General features: G+C 37.8%; 1 protein-coding gene across 1 annotated transcript in view; it reads left to right on the top strand.

Moving 5' to 3' along the window:
• Positions 1-11,241, top strand: part of Yeti (yeti) — a 54,825-nt gene continuing 43,584 nt past the window's right edge. Inside the window, exon 1 of the mRNA XM_090369112.1 lies at positions 1-138. Coding sequence (XP_090225238.1) covers positions 63-138 — 76 coding nt within the window. The 5' untranslated portion in view covers positions 1-62. The remainder of the gene's footprint in view (positions 139-11,241) is intronic.

The following is an 11,241-nucleotide window of genomic DNA, read 5'->3' as shown; positions in this document are numbered from 1 at the left end:
CTATTAGCGTGATATTTATCAGTGGTGTTTAAATTATTGCTTTCTGACTTATTACTTAAGTTATGTCGCTCTTTGAAAACCAGAATCTGGACAGTGACAGTGATTCGGACAGTGACGATGACTATGTTCCTCCGGGAGGTAATTTTGTGTTGAATTTAACAAAAACCTCTTACATAATAAGTTTAGTTTGTTATTGATTATTATCTGTGTTTATTAAAATATGTATATGAAATATAAGGAATGACGTGATCACTTCAAAAATATTCACTTTATGGCAGATTTATATTCAATACATTGAATTTAGTAAGATAATTATGCATGACAGCTGGTCATATTTGTGTTACATTTTTAATACATATATACGCTACAATGGAATTGTACGCTTGGAGTTCCTGGCACATGGTTTGATCTGCCCCTCACCTTTTGTTAATACTTTTATAACTATTTAGCAGATTTTGCAACTTGTGGTGACTTATAGATATAGTAACTCATGAATTACCCATTTACTGCGGTAATTCTAAATTAGTATGCATTGAATAGTAGTAGTAGTGGCGGCGGCATGTGATGCAAGAAAGCGTGTATGAGCTTATGCAGCATCAGCCAAAAAAAAAAAAATCACACCATTCCCTCCAAATGCCTGTCCAGTTCCTCCCTAAATTTATTCAACCTATCAACTTCCACAATGACAGATAGAAGTTTGTTCCAGCAATTAACCACCCGCTGACTAAAGGCAAATTTCCGCACATCTATTCTACATGTCTTTTCTTAATTTGAATTTATGTCCCCCTTAGGTTCGTAATCTGAACAAGTGGAAGGATCCCATCAGAATTCAGCGTGCTCAACCCATTCAAGGCCTTACATACCTCAATCAGATCACCATACAGGTGCCTAGTCTCCGGCCACTGCAATTTGCAGAGCTTAAGCCTCTCTTGGGAAGAGGATCCCGTCATTTCCCTCACCAATCTTGTTGCCCTTCTCTGTACACGCTCAAGTAAATCTACATCCTTCCTAAAATGAGGCCTCCAGACCTGTACACAGTACTCAAGGCGTGGCCAGACCATTGCCTTATACAGAGGGATAGAGGGTGTTTTGTATGTTTCATCACAGTTTAAAATGAATAATTTTACTGAGTAATGAAGTTGTATCAAATTTTGTTTCAAATTAGGGAAAGATGTAACAGAAATTCATGAGATGTTATAAACAGTTTTTGAAGAAGATGCTATTAGTTATTTGAAGTGCTTATTTGAAGGCTGCTTGTCTCTAAAAGATGATTCTTACTGTGGCAGCCCTTCAAAATGTAAACATTTTGTCTTTCATGTTTGTGATCTGATCAATGATTGGCATTTAATTATCTACAAAGTTGCAGTGAAATTGGCATTTCTCATGGAATATTTCATTAAATTTTGACATTCGGATTTGGAAATGTAGTGAATTTCAGCCAAGCTTGTTTTTTGCAAATTCTAATGTGTCAGGATCATTATAAACATACTTCTTTTGACCCACATTTTATTTATTCCATCATTACTGATGACAGATTGTTCATGTATGGCTGTGACCTGGAAACAAAGGCACAGACCTCTCAATGAAAGACCCTGTCTTCTCCAAGGCCCAAAAAAATAAAATGATTGCAATGAAATGTGAAGATCATGCTTATCTAATTGTTTTTTTCAGTCAGTGCATTGCTCCTTATGAATTTGCCCTGCACAAACAGTGGATCAGGAATACTACAGAACAGTTTTGGAGAAAATGGTAAGAAAAGTAGATTTCAGGGAATTGGCACTTGTATTAAATTTTGTATTATGATAATATCCCTGTAAACTTAACAATATCCATTCAAAAATTTTTGGAGAATCATTCCATCACTGTAGTCCCCTATTTGCCATACTCACTGGATTTAATAACTCTGTGATTTTTCCTTTAGTTTTGTTTCCCAAAGCTCTAGCACCCTTGAAAGGTCAGAGATATACAGTTCCTGAGGAAATTATTCAGAGTATAACATTTCAGGAACTATTAGCAATTCTAGAAAAAGGAATGCTTCCAAAAATTGCAGAATAATTGGAGTCTGTGTACAGTATCAAGGAGACTACTTCAGAAAAGATCCATCCGAATATTCGGTAAACTTCAGCATTTCCCAAATATTTGTTCACTCTCTGAACTTTTTGGTCTCATACATCCAGCTATATGCTGAGTATCAAGATTTTTTGTTTTTAATGAGTATGATGTGGTTATAGTTTTTTTTTCCTTAGGTCATTATTATCCAGTGTCAGTAGTATTGTCAATATAAGAAGTATATAATTAGTTGTATGTATGTATGTAATTAGTTGCCACCTCTACTGAAATTCTAGGATTCTCTTACAATTTATCCATGTTTCTCTCCGCTCCCAGTAGTTCTTGTCCGGAATACCAAAATCTGGAATTTTGTAATATATAGCTTTTCTGCTTTTTCTTATTTTATTTCTGAAAATATGCCATAATTTTGGTTATAACTATATGCTGTATTTAGTGGTGCCTGATTTATGACCTTTAGTTCAAAGAAGAGAGTTTTTTCTCCAGATGGTCTGTGGTCTGAATCACAATGCAAGTAATTGGTGGACAACGCTGTAGCAGGGTTAGAGTTTTGGTGGCTTATAGACCAATATACTGTGATTTGAGAAATGCTGCTAAAAACCATTGGGAACCTTGCTGTCTAATTTGTTTTTTGTTTTGCTGAAATATGGTAAGCACACATAATTTTTATAGAATACCCAGAATTCATGTATACTTCACTGCTGTGCCTCCAGACCTGTATGCCATACTCAAGTGTGCCCTAAACATTGCTTTTATAGTGACAGTTTGTTCATCCTACTGTCTCTCAGGCAGGGCTCCATTTCTCTGTGGATTTGCCACGTATGTAAAAAGGTCAGAGTTCCAATAATCATTTTCAGTGATGTAAGGAACTTATTTTGGTCTTTTAATGTAGGGGTGATTAAGCTGCTCTCAACTGCAGGCGTAGAATTCTTTCTTCCCCCCCCCCCCCCCCCCAACAAGGATTTCATTCAAATGGACAAATTAGCTTTCAGAACATGCACAGTTTACAGATAAGATTGTTTTGGCACTTCTTCAGAACAGCCAATCAACCAACTCCTGTTAATCTGCTAGTGTCAGCATGGGATTTAAATTACACTTGAGGCCAAAAAAAAAAAAAAAAAAAAAAAAAAAATGTATATACTTCATATAAAACTGTATAGAGTTAAAGGAAGATCAATACAGAGGCACCTCCGTAGCCAGGTGAGCAGGAGCAGCAATGTGTAGCACATGCTTCTTGATTAGACCGGGGTTCAAGCCCATGACCACCAAATACGGAGGATGCAGAAAGATCAGGGAATGACCACAGCATATCCCTGGAGCAATATGGCCTTAGTTGCTAATACTCCTAAAAAACAAATAAACAACATCAATACAAAGATTACACTGATTGCTCTTTTTAATACTATGCTGTGTTCAATTTAGAAAAAAATTAAATTATTATTATTTATTTATTATTTTTTTTTTTTATATTTTGATTCCAACATTTTTCTGATTTGATTCCAATAAGAGGGTACTATCTTTTGGTATATAGTGACTTTTTTCAAAGTTTTCTGTTTCTGATTTGTGCCTTCCTCCTACTTTTTATCTACCAGGAGGAAGGGACAACATTGCAGTTGAGGTTCTCATAGCACAGAACCATTGTCTTTAATCCCAGCCCAATTGCAGGATTTAAGAATTATTGATTGTTAGTTTGTTTTTTTTTTCTGCACCAGTGTCTTGTTACTGACAAAGTGAGACCCTCAGCAGAAGAAATTCTGTTGATATTTTAGGAACTGACATTTGACATGTATTTAATTTTGGTCTTGATTTTGAGAGTTTTCTTTCATATTTGATGAATTTGAGGTATTGCTCAAAACATCAAAGGCAGATATTGTTGGGATATCAGAGACGTGGTGTCACACAGATATAAGTAATGCGGAACTGGAATTTGGGGAATACAATGTATATAGAAAGGATAGACAGGACAGGAGGGGAGGAGGGGTTATGCTATTAATTAAGAAACACATAAAGTCAAAGGAAGTGAAGCCAGTTGACATCGATGGACAGGGCAGTGTCGAGTCAGTTTGGTGTGACATAAGCATAGGGAAATCAAAATTGAGAGTAGGAGTGTGCTATAGGCCTAATGACTCTGATGAGTATAATAATATATTGTACAGGGAAATAGAGTGGGCCAGTAAATCAGAGAGTCTTATAATGGGGGATTTTAATTTCCCAGATATTGACTGGAATTTGTGGGTTGGTCACTCGCACACTAGCAAGGCTTTTGTGGATTTATTGGATGATTGTTTTCTACATCAGCATGTTCGTGAGGCAACAAGAGGGAGCAATACTCTTGATCTGATTATCAGTAGTGATTCTTCATGCATTAAGAACCTGCAGATAAATGAACCACTAGGTGGCAGTGATCACAGTGTGTTGAAGTGGGATTTACTCAAGGAGGTAACTACCATCAGAGGTAAAGGGAAGGGTTTTTGTTTTCGTAAAGGCGACTATGATGGTCTGAGACAGTATTTAAATTCTATACAGTGGGACCAACTGATGATGTTACCAACAGCAAACTCAAAATGGGAAGCATTCAAGGAACTAATCTTGGTGGCTACCAGGCTTTACATACCAACTAAGAAATATTGTTCAAGGTTTAGGCCTAAATGGTTGTCAGATGGACTAATGAGACATGTGGCAGAGAAGAAAAATGCATGGGATACATACAAATTAATGGGTGACATGGAAGCCTATGATAGATATAAGTTGGTCTGTAACCAAGTCACAAAGGAGATTAGGCAGGCAAAGGCAGACTACGAAAAATCCTTGGCAAAGGATGCAAAGAAAAACAGAAAGGAGTTCTTTACATACTTGAACTCGAGAAGGAAAGGGATGAATCAGATTGGTCCACTGGATATTGATGGTTCAACAGTTGAGGATCCTGCTCAGGTGGCTAACAATCTAAACGAGTATTTTGCATCTACATTCACGTATGAGGAGTTATTCAGGAAGGAGAATGATGTAGGTAAAGTAAACATTGGCAGTGAGCTGGATGATTTTGTAATAACTGAGAGGAAAGTGGAGGAGAGATTGTTGAGGATAAACATAAAAAAGGCACCTGGAGTGGATGGGATCTATCCAGTTATATTAAAGGAGGCAGCAAAGGAAGTATGCAAACCCCTAGCCATAATTATGAGAGCTTCTTTGGACTCAGGGGAGGTACCCATAGACTGGAGATGTGCAAATGTAACCCCAATTCACAAAGGAGGATCAAAGGCTGACACAAGTAATTATAGACCTGTTAGTTTAACTTCTGTTCCAGGTAAATTAATGGAGGCACTGGTTAAAGAAGCACTGCAGGATCATCTAGACAAGAATTCAGTTATAGCTCAGACGCAGCACGGTTTTGTTAAGGGCAGGTCTTGCCTGACCAATTTGATTGGATACTATGATGTAGTCACAAAAGAACTGGATGCAGGGAATAACTTTGATATTATATATTTGGATCTTAGAAAGGCTTTTGATACTGTTGCACATGGAAGACTGCTGCACAAATTGGAGCAGTGTGGCATTGGAGGCAAATTGCTGCTATGGATAAGGGGATGGTTGAGTGGCAGAAGACAGAGAGTGGTAATCAATGGACACTGCTCAACGTGGACTAATGTTATTAGTGGAGTTCCTCAAGGTTCAGTGTTGGGTCCATTGTTGTTTTCGGTGTTTATGAATGATATTGATGATGGGATATCAAGTTTAATGTCTAAGTTTGCAGATGATACAAAGGTTGGCAGGGTCGTTAAGGACACTACTGACGCTATGCTGCTGCAACAGGATCTGGAAAGGTTGAACAGATGGGCTGAGAAGTGGCAAATGAAGTTTAACATTGACAAATGTAAAGTACTACATATGGGTAACAGTAACCCCAGAGCAATGTATCAACTCTGCGGTACTACACTGACAGTGGTGGAGAATGAAAAGGACCTGGGGGTAATTGTGCAGGCAGATATGAAGTTCTCTGAGCAGTGCAGACGAGCTGCAAGAGTAGCTCATGGTGTCTTGTCAATGATATACAGGAATTTTTCTAGCAGGGATAAGGAGGTGATCATTCCCTTGTATAAGGCAATGGTTAGGCCACATCTTGAGTACTGTATACAGGTCTGGAGGCCTCATTTCAAGAAGGATGTAGAGCTGCTGGAACGGGTACAGAGAAGGGCAACAAGATTAGTGAATGGAACAAAGGGTTGCTCTTACGAAGAAAGGCTTAAGTTTTGCAAATTACAGAGTCTGGAGACTAGGCACCGGCGAGGTGATCTGATAGAGGTGTATAAGGCTTTGAATGGTTTGAGCATGCTCAATGCCAATGGGATTCTTCATCTTTCTCAGAATAATCACCTCAAAGGGCATAAATTCAAATTGAGGAAGGACGGATGTCGGATAGATGTGCGGAAATTTGCCTTTGGCCAGCGGGTGGTTGGTTGGTGGAACCGACTTCCATCACTTGTTGTTGAAGTTGATAGCCTAAACAAATTTAAAGCTCAACTGGACAGGTATTTCGAACGAACGGAGGGGTGAAATGGGAGAGGTTTTTTTTTTTTTTTTTTTTTTGGCTGATGCTGAATAAGCTTGCTTTCTTGCATCATATGCCTCTACTAATGCTAATGCTAATATTTTATAAATTATAAATTTCGTACCCTTTGTATGTGCATAGCTAGCAGAAAAAACAAAATGTTCTCAGCTGGCAGAAATGACCTTTTGTTAGTGTACTCCTAAATTCCAGCAGTGACTGTAAATGGAGCCAAGAATGCTTTCTGGGTATAGTTACATCCCACACCTATCCTTATGGAAGATTTTGCAAATAGAGTTCAGCAAATATTTACAGCAGCAGCAGCAGCAACTGAGGTCACTTGTTGGTGTAATGTGTTAATGTGTGTGTGTTTGGTGGGGGGGGGGTTTAATGAATACTTAAAACAGTGATTTTCTACCTTTTTTTTTTAATAATTGGCACCCTTAAATAATTTATTTTATTTTGTGGCACCCCTACCCAATTTTTTGCCTATTAGATCCTTTTCTCTCTCTCTTTATATATATGTGTGTGTGTGTATATATGTATGCGTGTGTATATACAGGGTTGTTAAAATTAAAGTATCCCTATGTAGAGGGCTCTGGAGTGAGTTCTAAGGCTTGTACCAAAGAGAAATTTGGACAACAGGTACAATAAAGAATGTGCTCGCCATTTATTGGGGAAAAAAATTCGTTACAAAATTTGTCACTGTATGGCGCATAACTATCTTAGTTACGATTATGCAAATAACTTATGTTATTTACGATTATGCAAATAACTTATGTTATTTGCATAATCGTAAGTTATTGCCACAGCACCACTACTCAGCTCTACTGTACTGTATAAAAGCAAAGCAGTCTCTTCAAAATCATACAGTAGATGCTTGTCTGCACTACTGCAGGAAAAAGCACTATTAGTGAAGCTGTATCAGAACAGCAACAATGCAGCTGCGGCTATCAGAGAATTCCAGCGTCAGAAGCGCATAAGGCCCACGTGGACTTATGACTGTTTGTGCTGTCCGCAAAATGATTGCGAAATTTGAAACGACAGGACATCTTGGTGTTCAACCAGGTAGAAGTCGAAAATGAGTGGACTCCTCTCATGTTGAAGATGTGGCTATGGCTGTCGTGGATTTATCAAGTCAATTTTCTCATGAAGCTGTTTCTCATGAAGTGGACATGCCGTATTCCACTGTAAGGCTAGTAATGCATCAGGGGTTGCGGTACTATTCTTACAAGATGCACATGCTAGAGCAACTAGAGCATGGTGATGCAGATATTCGTTTCACATATGCACTTCAGTTTCTGGTGTGGATGATAGTGGATATCACTTGGCCATGGAACATCCTTTGGAGTGATGAAGCCCACTTCTGTTTAAATGGACAAGTGAATACGCACAACTGTCGCATTTGGGCAACAGAAAACCCTTGAGTTATCCAAGAGGTCCCATTGCATTCTCCAAAAGTGACAGTGTGGTGTGGTGTGTGTGTTTTTTTTTTTTTTTTTTTTGTTAGTTGTTGGCGCATCGGCTTCTGTGGCCATAATGCACCTCCCAAAGTTTTTGCACTACTCTGATCCAAGCCCGAGGCGGGATTCGAACCTGCCATCTTTGGGTGATGTGGTGTGGATTTATGGCCACATTCATGATTGGGCCATATTTTTTTGAACAGGTAACACCGACTGGACCCCGCACCAGTTTAATCACTGGACAGCGATATTATGAAATGTTGGCAAATTTTGCAATACCAGAGCTGCAATAATGTGGGTGCCTTCAGGATACCATATTCATGCAAGATGGGGCACCACCCCACATCCACCATTGTGTCCAAAGATTGCTAAGGCAACACTTTAAGAGAATTGGGTTATCGGCCGTTGTTGCCAGACATCTTGACCACCCCAATCACTGGACCTCACCCCATGCGACTTCTGATTGTGGGGGTTTTTGAAGAACCAGGTGTTATCGGGAAGGATGTCAAACTCTGGCGGATCTGAAGGACAGCATTAGATGTCATGTGCTGGCTATTCCAGTTGACATGTTATGTTCTGCTGCAGAAAATGCTGTTCTTTGAATGGAAACTGTCATTAACCAAAATGGAGGACACATTGAACAATTGTAGTGCTGTTTAAGTGATTTGTATTGTCACAGTGCCATATAGTGACAAATTTTGTGAAAAATTTTTTTTTTTCCCCAATGAATGACAAGCGCATTCTTTATTGTACCTGTTGTTCAAATTTCTGTTCAGTACAAGCCTTAGAACTCGCTCCACAGCCTCACTTAACTTTAACAACCCTGTATATGTAGATGACTTTCATCAACCGGTGAAATACCACCACTTTGCTTATTGGAGGCTTGAAGTGGTGAAACCCATGTTTAGTCTCTAGAGCAAAGTTTCCGGCATCCCCCTACCCCCATACTTCTCCTTCAACCCATGCACGGTGCTAAGTACTATAGGGTTTGATACCTTTCGTGTTTGGGGTTTTCATAAAAAAAAAAAAAAAAATATATATATATATATATATATATATATAATTATAATTATTGATAAAAAAGGAAGTTAAAACGACAGTAAATGTAATATTTATGAGTCAAAGCAGTTGCAAGCAATCATGCAGTGCACCCATAATGTATATAATAATAATACTACGGATAATATAAAAAATCCAACAATAATACCATCAGGGACCTAAGACAACGCAAAAAAAAAAAAAATATTATCGCTTTTTACCGACAATCTAGATGACGTCAACTGGGGCCAACCACCCAGAATGAAGGCAAAAAACGACAAGGTTCTCTGTTTCTGTGATGATCAATATATGCTAAGTAATTTAAATCTAAACCAGTATAGGCCGAAAATTTCTAATATTTCTAAATTTTTATTTTCGGCCTATACTGGTTTAGATTTAAATTACTTAGCATATATTGATCATCACAGAAACAGAGAACCTTGTCGTTTTTTGCCTTCATTCTGGGTGGTTGGCCCCAGTTGACGTCATCTAGATTGTCGGTAAAAAGCGATAATATTTTTTTTTTTTTTTTTTTTTTGCGTTGTCTTAGGTCCCTGATGGTATTATTGTTGGATTTTTTATATTATCCGTAGTATTATTATTATATATATATATATATATAGATGTATATAATAAAAAAAATGTTATATGATAGTTATTATAAGGATATACCTGTTTATGATGAAATAAATACTTAAAATTTAAAAAAAAAATAGGTTTAACTAATTTAAACCCAAATTACGTGGCATCCCTGGAATGTTGTTGCAGCACCCTGGTTGAAAACCACTGACTTAAAACCACAGAGATTTCCGACTTCTTGTGGCAGTCAAATGCTAAAATTAGTTGCTAACAAGGCTTAGTTCTTTCTTTGATTTTTGTTATTTAAATTATTGTTTTACAAAAGTAATTGGAAGGGTGGGAAAATGACACAGTTACCAAAGGGGGAAAAAAACAAATTTTTTTTTTTTCAAAAACATACCTAGTGTAACTTCAAACATGAGAATTTATTTATAAAAGTAGTCAATAAATATTAGTATCGTTAATAGTAATAGTAGTGGTATATGATGCAAGAAAGCCATCAACCAAAAAAAAAACCTCTTCCCAGGTCATCCTCCTGTCCATCCCCTCCAATAATTTGTCTAATTCTTCCTTAAATTTATTCAAACTATGCAGCAACAACAGATGGAAGTTTGTTCCAACAATCAACCACCTTCTAGCTGAAGGCAAACCTCTGCACATCTATCCTGCAACCATCCTTCCTCAATTTGAATTTATGCCTTCTCATGTGTAGTCTGAGCAAGAGGAAGAATGCCATCAGCATCGATCTTGCTCAAAATCATATTGCAGGTGCCTAGTCTACAGTTGCTGCAATTTGCGGAACTTGAAGCCTTTCTTGGTAAGACCACCCCGTTAATTTCCTTCACCAATCTTATTGCTCTTTTCTGCACTCATTCTAGCAGATCTACATCCTTCCTAAAATTAGGCCTCCAGACCTGTATGCCATACTCAAGGTGTGGCCTAAGCATTGCCTTGTAGAATGAGATAATCACTTCTTATCCCTTTTAGCAAGTTCCTGTATATCATTGAAAAACCCATGAAATCTCATGCCCATCTTGGCAGCCTGTCTGCATTATTCAGAGAATTTCATATCTGACTGCACATTTGCCCCCAGGTCTTTATCATTTCCCAGTAGACAAAGTTGATACACAACAACTGTTGAAAAACAACTGTTATTTCTCAGCTCATCTGCCTAATTATTTTAGATCTTGTTGCAGTAACTTACCATGATTACTGTCATTAACCACACTGCTAACCTTTGTATCATTTTGCAAACTTAGACATAGAAATATTAGAAAGGGTTCATATCCCTTTGGAGATTAGAGGAATTCTTAATGGCTTCTTTGATCAGGGCAGTAATTCAACCTCAGGTGGGGGACCTAGAGCCTCTCTGTCTTTCCCATGAGTTAGTTTATGTATTTCAACCCCTAAACATACTTGTATGGATGTACTGTGACCAAAGCAATCAGTGTACCAGGTATCTTCAGACCCTTTCAGGTATAGGCTGCTACCCAAAAATTTAAAATGGCACAAGCAGTAAATAATTTCATATTTTGAATGCTCTCTTGAAAC

The sequence above is a fragment of the Mastigoproctus giganteus genome, chromosome 2 (assembly GCF_048544385.1).
Source record: "Mastigoproctus giganteus isolate SK-2022 chromosome 2, ASM4854438v1, whole genome shotgun sequence".
In the NCBI taxonomy this organism is placed as follows: domain Eukaryota; kingdom Metazoa; phylum Arthropoda; class Arachnida; order Uropygi; family Thelyphonidae; genus Mastigoproctus; species Mastigoproctus giganteus.
This window is presented reverse-complemented; position numbering and strand designations above follow the sequence as displayed.